A 16432-nucleotide genomic window follows, 5' to 3' on the forward strand; every position below is an offset into this window, starting at 1 on the left:
AAGTGACTCAGGGCAGTTCGCAGTTGGCAACATTGGGTGCCTCAACAAATAAAACAATCATAGAACACTGTTAAAACATTTAGCATAAGATATAAAAATAGAAAAAGACCATACAGAGCCGTAAAAACATTGTGGTGAACGTCTCCTTGTAAAAACTTTATTCAGTTGCATCGTCAGGTCGTTCCCTGATTTCGTATAGTTATGCTGGGTTAGCAAAGGCCTGCTAAAAAAACTAGGTTTTAACCTTTCTTCAAAAAGTCAGGGTATAGGGGGGCTGATTTTATATCCCTGGGAAGGACGTTCCACAGTCGAGGGGCCACTACTGAGAAGGCCCTGTCTCTCATCACCGCCAAATGCATCTGTGAGGAAGGCAGGACTGAGAGCAGGGCCTCCCGAGAAGATCTTAGTGTCCTAGATGGTTCAGATAGGTAAGCTGGTCCAGAACCATTTAGGGCTTTATAGGCTAAAGCCAGTACTTTGAATTGTGCCCGGAAGCAAACTGGCAGCCAGTGGAGCTGGCGCAACAGAGGAGTTGTGTGCTCCCTGAGCTCCGCTCCTGTTAGCAACCTGGCTGCTGCCCGCAAGACCATTTGCAGCTTCCAAACAGTCTTTGAAGGCAACCCCATATAGAGCATGTTGCAGTAGTCTATATGGGATGTAACCAGAGCATGGATTACCGTGGCCAAGTCAGACTTGCCAAGGTATGGGCACAGCTGGCGCACGATTTTTAACTGTGAAAATGCTCCCGTGGTCACCGTATCACTGAAGAACTTCCTGACTGTGAGAGCCATTCAGCAGTGGAACTCTCTGCCTCGGAGTGTGGTGGAGGCTCCTTCTTTGGAAGCTTTTAAGCAGAGGCTGGATGGCCATCTGTCAGGGGTGCTTTGAATGCAATATTCTTGCTTCTTGGCAGGGGGTTGGACTGGATGGCTCATGAGGTCTCTTCCAACTCTATGATTCTATGATTCTATCATACAGAAGGACCTGTATGATCTGCTGCTTTATGCCATCTTTAATAGTGACTTGAATAACACTGATGTCCATCTTCAGCTATGTTTAGTTAAAGCAAGTTGGGTTGTTGTAAGTTTTTTGGGCTGTATGGCCATGTTCTAGAAGCATTCTCTCCTGACGTTTTGCCTGCATCTATGGCAGGCATCCTCAGAGGTTGTGAGGCTGCAGGTGAAATGTCAGTAGAGAATACTTCTAGATTATGGCCATACAGCCCGAAAAATCCACAACAACTCAGTGACTCCGGCCATGAAAGCCTTCAACAATACACTAAAGCAAGATAATTGTCAACTCTTTGTTTGCTATAAAATGCTATTTTAATTTCCCCCCTCTTCATATGGGGATGATTTTTAATATGTTTCAGCCTCATAGCTTAAGTATAGTACAGCTATCACATCAGTGCTCCTAGACTTACTGTGGTTAGTGAAATATATGGTTAACAGCAAACCATATTGGGGGGAAAAGATTTTCAGAAGCAAAAACATAGCATAGAATTGTGCTGGAGGAGCTAGGAAATGCCCCATCTCTAGGCATGTCTAGGTCCTCCAGTGTGACTACAGTGTGTATGGGCAAACTTCAGCCTTCCAGGTGTTTTGGACTTCAACTCCCACAGCCGATAGGCTGTTAAGAATTGTGGGAGTTGGGAGTCCAAAACACCTGAAGGGCTGAAGTTTGTCGATACCTGCTCTGCAGTCAGCTTCTGATGCAAGCATACCATAGAGAACTGCTTTTTAATCTGTGGGTCTTGACCCCAAATGAGGTCCCCTGTTTAGCGTAATGTTGGGGTCATGAAAAATTTGGCAACAGTTTCTAAATGTATTTATTTATTTGCAGTATTTATATTTCGCCCTTCTCACCCGCAGGGGACTCAGGGCGGATTACAGTGTACACATATATGGCAAACATTCAATGCCAATTTTGACATACAACATATACAGACATACACAGAAGCTATTTAACTTTTTCTGGCCGCCAGGGAAGCTGTCGCTTTTCATCGTCCATCTGCGACACTGATGAAGTACTTCCGCATTCCCCACATGCTTTTTGCTGAAGTGCTTTGCTGGAGTCTTTTTTATGGCCTCATAAATTAGTTAATTTAGCCTCCCCACACTTTAAGGTGGTACCTAATTTTTCTACTTGACAGATGCAACTGTCTTTCGGGTTGCAAAGGTCGGCAACAGGCTACACAATTGGTTGGAAACCCACTCCAACCCGGGCTGGCTTCGAACTCATGACCTTTTGGTCAGAGTGATCTTAATGCAGCTGACACTCAGCCAGCTGCGCCACAATCCAGGTGCTTTGTGTAAATGCCACCCATTTACACAAATCTGTTAGCAACAACATGCAGTGCTTACAGAAAGTGCTTCAGTTATACTCCACAAAAAGGGAAATCAGCCTGTTTAGTAAGCCTTGAAAAGGTTGGTTTGTTGTCAGTAAACCTTTGATTTTTATATCTATTTTATATACATGTATACTTGAAGTGTTGTAACAAATTTGCAGATGGAAGAGGCTCACAAGTGGGAAAGGTTTAAAAAACTGTCATATAGTTTCACTAGGAAGATGTCTGGACTTGTCATACTTTGTCATATTTGGGCAAATGAAACTATGGGATATGCGGGTCACTCATATGGAGATTGTGATCAGTGTCTGTCTGATGGCGTGATTAACTTTCCCTGTTTTCACAGCCCAGTGAACTCATGCCCAGGTTAAAAGACATGGCAGCCACCATGGATGGATTCCATCGTTCCTTTGAGTACATCCAGGATTATGTCAACATTTATGGATTAAAAATCTGGCAAGAAGAAGTGTCGCGAATCATCAACTACAGCGTGGAGCAGGAGTGCAATAACTTCTTAAGGACCAAGGTACGAGATAGCCTAGCTGTTTTTAGTTCTGCAGCAATTAAAGTCATCATTAAAGGTAGAATACAGAAGCAGAATCAAGGATGGGATACTTATGCAGCTCAAATTAACACTTAATGATTCTCTAAAATAAACATCTATCTATCTATCTATCTATCTATTTATTTATTTATTTATTTATTTATTTATTTATTTATTGAGATCACTCTGACCGGAGGGTCATGAGTTCGAAGCCAGCCCGGGTTGGAATGGGTTTCCAACCAATTGTGTAGCCCGTTGTCGACCTTTGCAACCCGAAAGGCAGTTGCATATGTCAAGTAGCAAAATAAGGTACCACCTTAAAGGGTGGGGAGGCTAAATTAACTAATTTATGAGGCCATAAGAAAGACTTTAGCAAAAACATGCGGGGAATGCGGAAGTGCTTCATCAGTGTCGCAGATGGATGATGAAAGCGACAGCTCCCCTGGTGGCCAGAAAAAGTTAGATAGCCTCTGTCTATGTCTGTATATGTTGTATGTCAAAATTGGCATTGAATGTTTGCCATATATGTGTACATTGTAATCCGCCCTGAGTCCCCTGCGGGGTGAGAAGGGCAGAATATAAAAGCTGTAAATAAATAAATAATAAATAAATAAATAAATAAATAAATATTTGATAGCTTGCATGACTTGCCCATGTTACAGAAAGGTAAAGTAAAGGTAAAAGTTTCCCCTTGACATCAAAGACCTAAATCTTGCAGCAAAAGGAATGTTGTTCAGTATAGTCCTCAAAATTATTTGAACCTACTGTGTTTCAGATTCAAGATTGGCAAAGCATATACCAGTCCACCCATATCCCAATACCCAAATTTGCACCAGTGGATGAATCTGTGACGTTTATTGGTCGCCTCTGCCGAGAGATTCTCAGGATCACTGATCCAAAGTGAGTGTTGGATATGACTTCTTTTAATGAGGCCTCCTTAATAAATGTTCTTGTTTTTCTGGTGTCATCTTTCACTCGTGTTTGTGTCCCTCAATTCTCCTCCTGTCTCCTTTCAGAGTTGCCTGTTATATTGACCAACTAAACACATGGTATGACATGAAAACCCATCAGGAGGTATCCAGCAGCCGCCTCTTTTCCGAGATCCAGGACACTTTGGGCACCTTTGGCCTGAATGGTTTGGACAGGCTTCTCTGCTTCATGATTGTGAAGGAACTTCAGGTACCTGGTATTAATAATCTAGAAGTGAACAGAGAGTAAAGTCTATTGGATATGTGATTTTGCAGTAGATCTGCAAGTGTCCCTTCCGTTTGCCTGTGGTTGGGATATTGGGCAGACCCAGAATAGGACAACAGGATCTCTGACTGTCATCAAGGAAGGCAATGGAGTAGTGACCCATTTCCCCCACCCCAACTATAAAATAAGTAAACCAAACCAAATTCTCCACCTAGAAGTATTTACAAGGTCATTGCTTTTCCATAAGACTTCATCATGAAGTAGTCCCAGACAATTAGGAACAAGTGTTGGGTTGCTGTGTGTTTTCCAGACTGTATAGCCATGTTCCAGAAGCATTCCCTCCTGACATTTCAACCACATCTATGGCAGGCTTCCTCATAGGTTGTGAGGTTTGCTGGAAACTAGGCAAGTACAGTATATATATCTGTGGAATGTCCAGGGTGGGAGAAAAAAGTGTGAATGTTGCAATTGGCCACATTGATTAGCGCTGAATGGCCTTGCAGCTTCAAGGTCTGCCAGGGGAAATCCTTTGTTGGGAGGTGTTCGCAGACCCTTATTGTTTCATTTCAGGAATTTCCCTGTTTTTTTGGGGGGGTGGGGGGGTTAGTATTCCTCTTTATTTACTGTCCTGATTTTAGAGTATTTTTTAATACTAGTAGCCAGATCCACTAAGAAAATCCAACAAATGCTACATTCAGCAAAGGACAAGAGGGTTCCTCTTACCTCTGCAGGTGTCTATCGTATACCATGCAGCTGTGGACAACTCTACATAGGGACCACCAAACCCAGCAGCATTGCCCAAACTTGAATCAGGGAACATGAAAGGCACTGCAAACTACTTCAACCAGAGAAGTCAGCCATAGCAGAGCACCTGATGAACCAGCCTGGACACAGCATATTATTTGAGAACACAGAAATGCTGGACCACTCTCACAACCACCATGTCAGGCTACACAGAGAAGCCACTGAAATCCACAAGCATGTGGACAATTTCAACAGAAAGGAGGAAACCATGAAAATGAACAAAATCTGGCTACCAGTATTAAAACACTTAAAAATCAAAACAGTAAATAAATAATAACACTCAAAAACAGGAATTCCAGACAAGAAACAATCAGGGGCAGCTAATCACCTCCCAACAAAGGATTCCCCCAGGCAGCAATCAGCCAGTCTTTGAAACTGCAAGGCCATTTAATGCTAATCAAGGTGGCCAATTACAATATTCACACTTGTCTCAAGCAGACAAGAGTTATTTCTCCCACCCCGGACATTCCACAGATATATAAACATAACTTGCCTAGTATCCATTTTAAACAACCAATCAGAATGGAAGCAGAAACAGAGAGGAGAGAAGCTTGTGTCGAGGGCTGACTTTCAATAGATCACAGCGAGGGAGCTGCTCTGCTACGTATGACACCCTGACCCAGAATCAGGTCATCTACGAATGATTTAGCGCCGGGTTCCCCGCGAACGTGCATTGCGCTACGGGCGAGATGCGGCCCCCTTCCGGCTGCGCTCCGCTCCCGAGACGGATGGCTCTCCGCACCGGGGTCTGATATTTGTTATTAGCCGCCCCCTATTTTAGATTCATACATATACTTTAAACTGTAAATTTAGTCTGCTTTTTAATCTGTCTCTTATAAAATGTTTTTAATCTGCTTTTTATCTGACCTACTTGGGAACTGTGATTCCCTTCCTTGGGCACCTGTGCCCCATTCTGTACTGTCCTGGTCAAAGACCGTAATAAATCATTGATTGATTGATTGATTGAAAGGAGAGAAGAAATTAGATACATTCCCAACTGTCAGTCAGGAGACATGGGGGAAGGGAAATCCACAGACTTTTCTAAGCTAACTAAACTGTTCCTCAATGAGGACTTGAGACTTGGGTTGAAACCCAACAAAATTAACACCCCCAATGTGTCTATTTTTTAGAATTTCCTCCGCATGTTTCAGAAGACCGTGATGCACGACAAAGGAGTGCACGAGGCACTGAAATCTCTTATGAAGTCTGTCAGCCCTCTCAAAGGAATTGTGGGTAGGTAGAGCCTTTGGCTAGACTTCCAGGTGGCAAACCACAGTTTCAAATTCATCCAGCCTGCAGGTGACTTGCAGTAGTCTTACAAGTACGTGGCTAAAATAGGAAAGGATTGGCAGAACAAAACCTGTGTCTTATAGAAATGACTCCTTGTGCAAAAGCAGTGGAGAATTCTGTTTTTTAGTCAAGGATCACATTTCCATTCTTTTTCTTTCAAATTGGTGAGTTCAGAGCCAAATATGGACAACGCCCTTCATCTTCTTCTTGTCTCTCTTTATGCAAATCCTTATTCTCTTTCCCTCCCTTATCACTTGGTTGCCAGAGGAGACACAAAACTCTCTTGCCAGAGATCTGAATTAATCATTTGCAAAGAGCTGTTGAAATTATTCTCAGTGCTGCAAGTTGTCCATGTGTGTTTTAAAGGCTTTGTATTGTTTAGTGCACAAGGGACATGACGAAGAGGCATTCATTGCTTCCCGCCTTGGGTCATAATTATAGGTTGGAATCCTGCTGAGACGTGGGAGATAATTTCTGATGATATAACTCAGTGGGATTGCAGAGAGAACGGAGCAGGTTGGTCTGGGTCGGGGTTTGCCAAACAGCTCACTGAGGCTGCCATGAAGACCCTGCAAAGCCACTTAATCATGGCGATTTTGGGGATTTCAATGCATAAGCCTATCAGAAGGGCACCAGCTAACACAGTGTTTCTCAACCTGGGAGTCAGGACCCTTAGGGGGTCATGAGGGGGTTTCAGAGATCATCAGAAAACATATTTCTGATAGTCTTAGGAATCCCTTTGGCATAGTCGTTTGCCCTCCGGATGTAGATGAACTACGTCTTCCCTAAATCCCTGTCAATTCATCCCAAATCCCTCCAGTATTTTCTGTTGGTTATGGAGGTCTCTGTGTGGGAAGTTTGGGCCAATCCTATCATTGGCGGGGTTCAGAATCCTCCCTGATAAATCCCAGCAACTACAACTCCCAAATGACATGGTCTATTTTCCCCCAAACTCCACCAGTGTTCACATTTGGGCATATTGAGTATTCCTGCCAAGTTTGGTCCAGATTTATCATTGTTTGAGTCCACAGTGCTCTCTGGAAGTAGGTGAACTACAATTCCAAAACTCAAGGTCAATACCCACCAAGCCCTTCCAGTATTTTCTCTTGGTCATGGGAGTTCTGTGTGCCAAGTTTGGTTCAGTTCCATCATTGCTGAAGTTCAGAATGCTCTTTAATTGTAGGTGAATTATAAATCCCAGCAACTACAACTCCCAAATAACTACAACTCCCAAACCAATAAAGAGTCACTTAAATACAAATGTTGACAGCATATTTTTCTGTTACAGCCAATTGTGTCAAAGTGTATTCTGCAGCCATTGCCAAAACTCAGAAGATATGGGCCGCTTACCTTGATGCAATCATGAAGGTACATGGGATTTGTCTATCCTTTTGACTGTCTACAAATAGATTTTTGTCTAGGTGGCATTTGTGATAGTTCTTTTTGCAAAAATTGGGCTAAATCCAGATTCAGTCCTGGTTGGAGTATACTCATGGGGCTTTGAAAGAGCAAGTTAATTGTGACTAAGTGGTGTATTGTTAATTATTATGGTGCTGCTTTAAGCATGACTAAATCTGGACTAAAGCCTGACTGCTCATTGGAGGGAAGGATAGTAGAGGCAAAGGTGAAGTACTTTGGCCACATCATGAGAAGAAAGGAAAGCTTAGAGAAGACAATTATTGGGTTGTTGTAGGTTTTTTCGGGCTATATGACCATGTTCTAGAGGCATTATCTCCTGATGTTTTGCCTGCATCTATGGCAAGCATCCTCAGCATTTCACTATAGATGCAGGCAAAACGTCAGGAGATAATGCCTCTACAACATGGCCATATAGCCCAAAAAAACCTACAACAACCCAGTGATTCTGGCCATGAAACCTTTGACAATACATTGAAGACAATGATGCTGGGGGAAATGGAAGGAAAAAGGAAGAAGAGCCAACCAAGGGCAAGATGGATGGATGGTATCCTTGAAGTGACTGGATTGACCTTGAAGGAGCTGGGGGTGGTGACGGCTGACAGGGAGCTCTGGTGTGGACTGGTCGATGAGGTCACGAAGATGAGGTCATGAAAAGTCGGAAACGACTGAACCAATGAAAAACAACAACAAAATCTGGATCCTATCCATAAAGCTGAAAATCTTAAGATGTATGAAAGTATAAGAACTGCTTCTGAGAGTGTACAGAGTACATTTCCACTTAAACACAGTATCATCACTGCCAGTCCAGATAGATCTAGGATCAAGGCCTGACAGAGATGACATCAATCAGCTGGTCTTAATGTTTTCCTATAACAGGGAATGGCAGAGCGCTGTTTATGACACATGTGTCCATTCAAGAATTGCTTGCCCCTTTCAATTAATTTTTGTGGGAGGAAGGTTCATTAAAGATTCCCCCCAGACCCAATTAGAGCCATAAATCTATGCTCTTAATTGATACATAGTAAAATCAGCACTGAAATAGAGGAAGCTTTATGTAACAAAGCCGCAGTTGGCGCATTGGGTTTGTACTGCTGAACTGCTGGCCTGAAGATTGACAGTTCAAAGCCACAAGTTGGGGTGAGTTCCTGCTGTTAGCTCTAGCTCATGCCAACCTAGCAGTTACTAAAACATGCAAATGTGAGTAGATCAATAGGTACTGCTTTGGCAGCGTGACCAGGAGGTGTCTACGGACAACAGGCTCCTTGGCTTGGAAATGGAACAGGAGTGCCCCCCATGGCCAGAGTTGAGCACCGCCTCCAGAAGTCGGAGATGAAAGGGGAAGCCTTTACCTTTGTTCTGTGTATTTGTGTGTCATTGTTATTTCACTGTATGAAAGGAATTGAATGTTGGCCTATCTGTGTGTGTTGTAATCCTTGTAATCCACTCTGAGTCCCCTCAGGGAGATAGAGCAGAATATAAATAGAGTGTATTATTATTAGTATTAATATTAGTATTATTGCTCATAGCTCAGTTTTGTCTTTCTTTTCTCACTCTCTGCAGGTTGGACAGATGCAGATTTTGAGGCGCCAGATAGCCAACGAACTTAACTATTCCTGTCGATTTGACTCCAAACATTTAGCGGCCGCTTTAGAGAACCTGAATACGTAAGAATCCATGAATGCAGTTTGTGTTGCCAGGATAATAATGAACGGTTGTTTTCAACTTACATCGAAAGGTGTGAAAATGTCACCTTTGAGAAACGCAGTATTTAATTGAGTCAGTGTGATTGAATCAGAAAAGGCAAGTTGGGTTTAACCAAGGGCTGCCAGATCATAATTTGCATAAGGAATGCAAAACAAATTAGAAACGGGGGATAATTTGAAGAACATCTCATAATCTGCCATATCAGTCACTACCTGCCACCACTAGCCTGCCAAGGAGAAAATATGTTTTCCTTTGTTTTGAAACTTCATATTCTTCCCTTAAACATGTAACAAAAGCTGGGATTACATATCAGAGTTCACAGCATAACTCTCAACAGGCAAAATTGTTTGTTAGTTGGGTTTAAATTGAAATCTGAAGTGCCTGGCTTCTGCATTTGTGCAGTGTTTCAAAGGAGCTGTCCCAGGTGCTAAGCACATTTGTGGGATAGGATTCAGCATTTTTGAGAACTCCTTTAATGTTCAGAGTGGTGGCTTCCGCTGTCATGGTCTTTACTTTCCGATTAACTGGGGTTACTGAAACTTGGACTGCTTCTTCTATTGTCTCTTCTATTGTCTCTTCTTCTAGAGCAATCCTGGCCGACATAGAAGCTCACTATCAGGACCCATCTCTGCCTTGCCCTAAAGAGGACAACACCCTTCTGTATGAGATCACAGCCTACCTGGAGGCCGCCGGCATTCACAACCCATTAAATAAGGTGAGGTGGAATTGTTTACCTCCCTAGCAAGGCTCAAACTCCTCTGGTAGGCTACTTGTTCTGCACCTTTACTTTATGAAACCCTATGGGCTAAAAGTGATTTTTGGTACACTGAACTCTGATCCTGTTGTTGCCAAAATTGTCCCATCCACACACAGAGGGGAAATATCAACAAACTTGAGAAGCTCAAGAGTTGCAGAGGCAAAGGTCTCTTTCACAACATACAATTATAGCCTTTCAATGCCTTTACTGGAAAGGCTCTGCCCTGTGAAATTCTGGAGTTTGTCGTTTGGAGAGGCATCAGAACTCCTTTAACAAAACATATGAAATGACAATCAGTTCTTTTGATACATTAATATCTATGCATTTTTTTTCACATCTTGCTTTATCTTTTCCCCATTTTTAGATCTACATAACCACAAAACGATTGCCGTATTTCCCCATTGTGAATTTTCTCTTCCTGATTTCCCAGTTGCCGAAACTTCAGTACAGTAAAAACCTAGGTATGTTATCTCAAGGTTCCATTCTATCCCCCATGTTTTTCAATAACTACATGAAACCTTCTCAACCTCTGACCCTTTTCCCTCCCTAATTTTTCCCCTCCCTCCAACTGAATCATTTAACAATCTTAAAAACTGAATAATAATTAGAACATGGGCTGATGCATTCTGAAGCCGCACTAGATGTGCAGGTTGCGCACCTCCTAACGTTTTCTATAGAAGCTTCCTTGAAATTGTTTTCTGGGCCCAGGATCACACTGTAGAAAGAGCGAGTTGCTTTGAGTGACATGGATAGAAGTCCTTCTTCCACCACCATCCTCTACAGAGCCATAAAAAGAATGGATTACGGCACATGAGCAGGAAAGCTTCATCTGCAAAAGACAACTTTTCCAAGCTGAAAAAAAAATTCTTTTCTCCCTCTTCAGGGATGGTGTGCAAGAAACCAGCAGATCCCATTGACTGGCCTCCTTTGGTGCTTGGGCTGCTCACTCTGCTGAAACAGTTCCATTCGCGATACACTGAGCAGTTTCTGGCTCTCATCGGTCAGTTCGTTCGTTCGATGATGGAACAGTGCACAAGGTACCTTTTCCCTCCTCCCTTCAGCACTTGTTTGCAGACGCAAGTTGCTTCGTTGTTTTGCAGTTCTGGACACCACAAATGAGAAAGGATCTTGATAAAGTGGAATATGTCTAGGGGAGGGGAACCAAAATAGTAAAATGTCTGGAAATTATACCCTATGAGAAACAGCAGAGAGAACTGGGTAAATTTACCCTGAAGTAGAAAAGATGAAAAGGGGGCAAAAATGTGTACGAAAAGGCAAACATGTTGAATATGAGCATAATAATATGGATGGATGTATACAGAGTGTAATATTAGTATGTGTGTATGTATATAGAGTGTAATAATATTAGTATGTGTGTATATGTGAGTGTATGTATTTACATGTATGTGTGTGTGTGTGTGTATATATGAGTGTAATATTAGTATGTGTATAGGCATGTGTACATGTATGTATATATGTGTTTATGTATGTGTGTATATGTGTGTATGTATATATGCATGTATATAGAGAGAGTATATTCGTATGTGTATATGTATGTGTGCATGTGTATGCATGTGTGTATATATGCATTTGTGTATGTATATATGTATGCATATGTAAGTGTGTGCATGTGTATGTATATATAGAGAGAGAGTACAATAATAATAGTATATGTGTGTATGTATGCACATGTATATGTGTGTGTGTATGTATATATGTATGTATGTGTATATATATATATATATGAATATAATATTAGTATATGTATAGCCATCTATAGGTGTGTATGTATATATGTGTATATATGTGTATATGTATGTGTGTATGTATGTATGTGTGTATGTATATATACACAGAGAGTATAACATTAGTAAGTGTATATATACATGTACATGTATGGATGTGTGCATATATGCATGTGTATATGCATATGTATGTGTCTATATGTGAATGTGAGTGTATGTGTATACATTTGACAGGATGCAATATTGAAGATCGAAGTGAATTTGTTTTTTGAAGCTCTAAAGAAGCAATAAATTTGAGCTGCAGGAAAAGCAATTCCACCTAAACATTATGAAGAATTTCTGGATAGTAAGAGCTGTTCCAAAGCAGAATGCACTGATTTGGAGTGTGGTGGAATCTCCTTCTCTGGAGGTTTTGAAACAGGATAAGATGGCCATCTGTTGGGAGTGCTTTGATTGTGTTTTCCAGCATGGCAGAAGGGGACCCTTGGGATATCTCCCATGTATATGATTTTGCTTTCCTTAGCATGGTTTATTCCATTAGAAAATTCTCCACGGGAGAACAGTGCCAGTTTCCAGTTCTTTGAAAGAGCTTAAGTCAGGCTGTTGCCCAGTTTAAAGAGATCTTGTATAACTGTGTTGAATTTAACTGATGTAAATGTGATGGTGAGGGCACGACAGTCCATGCAAGAAAGGCATATTTGTGTTCCAGCTTCCTTCCAATGGAGAAGATTGTGTCTGCTCTTCATTATAGAAAAGGCATGGGCAAACTTCAGCCCTCCGGGTGTTTTGGACTTTTAACTCCCACAATTAGGAATTGTGGGAGTTGGAATCTAAAACACCTGGAGGGTTGAAGTTTTCCCATGTCTGTTATGGGAATATGCAGGGGTCCTGGGGGAAGGACCCCGCAAATTATGTTATCCCAGCACATCCATTAAAGCATACAGGAGCTTTGTTTTGGTTAAGCCAATTATTAAAATAATATTCTATTTGGATTGGCCTAACCTTTGCACAGGAACTCACAGTGGCGCAGCGGGTTAAACCACTGAGCTGCTGAACTTGCTGACTGAAAGGTTGCCGGTGAGCTCCCACAGTTCGTTCCAGCTTCTGCCAACCTAGCAGTTCGAAAACATGCAAGTCTGAGTAGATCTATAGGTACCACTTTGATGAGAAGGCAACAGCACTCCCTGCAGTCATACTGGCCATATAAAATCATAGAATCATAGAATCAAAGAGTTGGAAGAGACCTCATGGGCCATCCAGTCCAACCCCCTGCCAAGAAGCAGGAATATTGCATTCAAATCACCCCTGACAGATGGCCATCCAGCCTCAGTTTAAAAGCTTCCAAAGAAGGAGCCTCCACCACACTCCGGGGCAGAGAGTTCCACTGCTGAACGGTTCTCACAGTCAGGAAGTTCTTCCTCATGTTCAGATGGAATCTCCTTTAAGTTTGAAGCCATTGTTCCTTGTCCTAATCTCCATGGAAGCAGTAAACAAGCTTGCTCCCTCCTCCTTGTGGCTTCCTCTCACATATTTATACATGGCTATCATATCTCCTCTCATCCTTCTCTTCTTCAGGCTAAACATGCCCAGCTCCTTAAGCCGCTCCTCATAGGACTTGTTCTCCAGACCCTTGATCATTTTAGTCACCCTCTTCTGGACACATTCCAGCTTGTCAATATCTCTCTTGAATTGTGGTGCCCAGAATTGGACACAATATTCCAGGTGTGGTCTAACCAAAGCGGAATAGAGGGGTAGCATTACTTCCCTAGATCTAGACACTATGCTCCTATTGATGCAGGCCAAAATCCCATCGGCTTTTTTTGCCACCGCATCATATTGTTGGCCCATGTTTAACTTGCTGTTAATGACCTTGGAGGTGTCTACAATGCCGGCTCTTTGGTTTAGAAATGGAGATGAGCACCACACCCGAAGTTGGACATGACTAGACTTCATGTCAAGGGGTAACCTTTACCTTTTTAATATTTGCACACCCAAAATTACAGACACTGTTTAAAAAAAAAACACTCTGAAATTGCGGTTTTGTTTCTGCCTATAGTCAGAAGGTCCCAGAAATGCCAGCCGATGTTGTGGGTGCCTTGCTTTTCTTAGAAGACTATGTTCGTTACACAAAACTTCCACGAAGGGTGAGTAAAAAAGTATAAACAATTCCAAATTAGTGAATAATTTTAAGTGAGATAAAAACATATTACACCATTCATGTAATCCGGGGGTCCCTCAAACTTTTTAACAGACGGCCAGGTCACAGTCCCTCAAAGTGTTGGATTCTAATTTGAAAAAAGCATGAATGAATTCCTATGCACACTGCACATATCTTATTTGTATTGCAAAAAAACCCCACTTTAAAACAATACAATAATTAAAATGATGAACAATTTTAACAACTATAAACTTATTAGTATTTCAATGGGAAGTGTGGGCCTGCTTTTGGCTGATGAGATAGGATTGTTCTTGTTGTGTGCTTTCAAGTCATTTCAGACTTAGGTTGATCTTGAGCGAGCGCCTTGGAGGGCCGTATCCGGCCCTCGGGCCTTAGTTTGGGAACCCCTGATAGAGAATGTAAGAATTTTAGAAGACGTAACAAGTTTGCAGTGTTTCTCAAACTGTGCTCCTCCAGGTGTTTTGGACTTCAGCTCCCAGACATCCCAACCATTTTACCAGTTGAATTGTGGGAGCCGAAGTCCAAAACATCTGGAGGAGCACAGTTTGAGGAACTCTGAGTTAAAGACATGCTTAGAAGTAAAATTATGCCCAAAGGCATAACTAACCATGGTTTGACTTGGCATTAAAAAGACTGGGAACATTTGGGCCTTGAAGGTGTTCCACAGCCAAGAAGTTCCTCTCCTATGTCCTTTGTCATTGTACTGCCCATTGGTGGGACAAGGAAATTAGAATTCAAACTCACAAAGCGGATGGAAAACCTTGGAATAAGTGTCCTCTCCTCATCCAGAACTCTGACATACATTTCTCTGGACAGGCCTTAATTTAATTTGTAGATAGGAAGAAGTCCTTCCTATCTCCAAATTGACACTTAATCGCTAGTAAAGATTCACTACTGGGACTGTCCATACTGGATAAGATGGAACAAGAATATGAAACTACTCTTTTCCTTCATCTCAGACATCCCACTGGGAATATTACTTCAAATCTGGTTTGAGTTCATTAAGTCAAGTCTTATCTCGTTCAAATGGTCATTTCCTGAACACAGAATGCATACTGTCTTCTCATGCCACTTAATGCTCTTTTTTAATCCAAAAGCATATTTTTCTTTACTTATTTTGCCATTTTTCCAGATTTTTAACCAGTATCCCCCTCTTTTCTCCAGGTTGTGGAAGCCCATGTACCTAATTTCATTTTTGATGAGTTCCGAACAGTTCTCTGAACTTCAGAACAAACCACAGCCCTGGATGGCTATACCCAAACAAGGGAAGAAGGATAAGGATCAAGAATGACACTAACACTTCAAAACTGTTTAATATTTTTCTGACTCGCAGAGTATACTTATTGGTGCATGAACTGAAAATAATAAGTGACACTAGTCTCTACAACTAACCCTTCTCCAAAATCATGTCATTGTTCTCAATTGAGTACTTGATTCTAGCAAATTCTATTTAACCTGTAACCTTATATATAATTCCACCTGTACAAAAAATATTTACTTTATGTTCTTAGAGAGCAATATGTTGACATACATAAGATGACTTTTTTGTATAGGAATTAAAATAATGATACTAAAATAAGAAGATTTAGACAGATTGTCTTCATTTGCTCTGCATCATGGTATGGAGAACACATCATACGACATGCGGGGCTTGATTAATCCAAGGCTGGAGTTTAAATTGCTGAACAAAACGTTAACACTTTAGATATGCAGATGATACCACTTTGATGGCTGAAAGCAAGGAGGAGCTGAGGAGCCTGCTAACCAAGGTGAAAGAGGAAAGTGCAAAAGCTGGTTTGCAGTTAAATATATAAAAAAATCAAGATGATGGCAACCAGACTGATTGATAACCGGCAAATAGAGGGAGAAGACGTGGAGACCGTGACAGACTTTGTATTTCTAGATGCAAAGATTACTGCAGACGCAGACTGCAGCCAGGAAATCAAGACGACGTTTACTTCTTGGGAGGAGAGCAATGGCCAATCTCGATAAAATAGTTAAGAATAGAGACATCACACTGGCAATGAAGATCCGCATAGTTAAAACAATGGTATTCCCCGTAGCAACTTCTGGATGTGAGAGCTGGACCATAAGGAAGGCTGAGTGAAGGAAGATGGACGTGTTTGAACTGTGGTGCTAGAGGAAAATTGGACCGCGAGAAGAACCAACCAGTCCATACTTCAGGAAATAATGCCCGACTGCTCATTGGAAAGAAAGATATTAGAGGAAATAAAATTAGAGATAATAATATTGGAGAGCTTGGAAAAGATAATAATGCTGGGGAAAATGGAAGAAAAAAGGAAGAGGGGCTGACCAAGGGCAAGATGGATGGATGGTATCCTTGAAGTGACTGACTTGATCTTGAAGGAGCTGGGGATGATGACTGCCGACAGGGAGCTCTGGCCTGGGCTATCCATGAGGTCACAAAGAGTTGGAAGCGACTGGACGC

At 41.8% G+C, this 16432-nt stretch overlaps 1 protein-coding gene across 2 annotated transcripts in view; it reads left to right on the plus strand.

The window, feature by feature from the left end:
* Nucleotides 1–15565, plus strand: part of WASHC5 (WASH complex subunit 5) — a 46218-nt gene extending 30653 nt beyond the window's left edge. For both annotated transcript variants that reach the window (XM_067467289.1, XM_067467290.1), the window contains exons 19-29: nucleotides 2694–2873; nucleotides 3667–3791; nucleotides 3908–4070; nucleotides 6020–6122; nucleotides 7468–7547; nucleotides 9159–9262; nucleotides 9888–10017; nucleotides 10424–10520; nucleotides 10943–11096; nucleotides 13861–13948; nucleotides 15148–15565. In XM_067467289.1, the coding sequence (XP_067323390.1) occupies nucleotides 2694–2873; nucleotides 3667–3791; nucleotides 3908–4070; nucleotides 6020–6122; nucleotides 7468–7547; nucleotides 9159–9262; nucleotides 9888–10017; nucleotides 10424–10520; nucleotides 10943–11096; nucleotides 13861–13948; nucleotides 15148–15204 (1281 nt within the window). In that variant the 3' untranslated portion in view covers nucleotides 15205–15565. The remainder of the gene's footprint in view (nucleotides 1–2693; nucleotides 2874–3666; nucleotides 3792–3907; nucleotides 4071–6019; nucleotides 6123–7467; nucleotides 7548–9158; nucleotides 9263–9887; nucleotides 10018–10423; nucleotides 10521–10942; nucleotides 11097–13860; nucleotides 13949–15147) is intronic.
* Nucleotides 15566–16432: the final 867 nt, after the last annotated feature.

This window comes from Anolis sagrei, chromosome 4 (assembly GCF_037176765.1).
Source record: "Anolis sagrei isolate rAnoSag1 chromosome 4, rAnoSag1.mat, whole genome shotgun sequence".
Taxonomy (NCBI): domain Eukaryota; kingdom Metazoa; phylum Chordata; class Lepidosauria; order Squamata; family Dactyloidae; genus Anolis; species Anolis sagrei.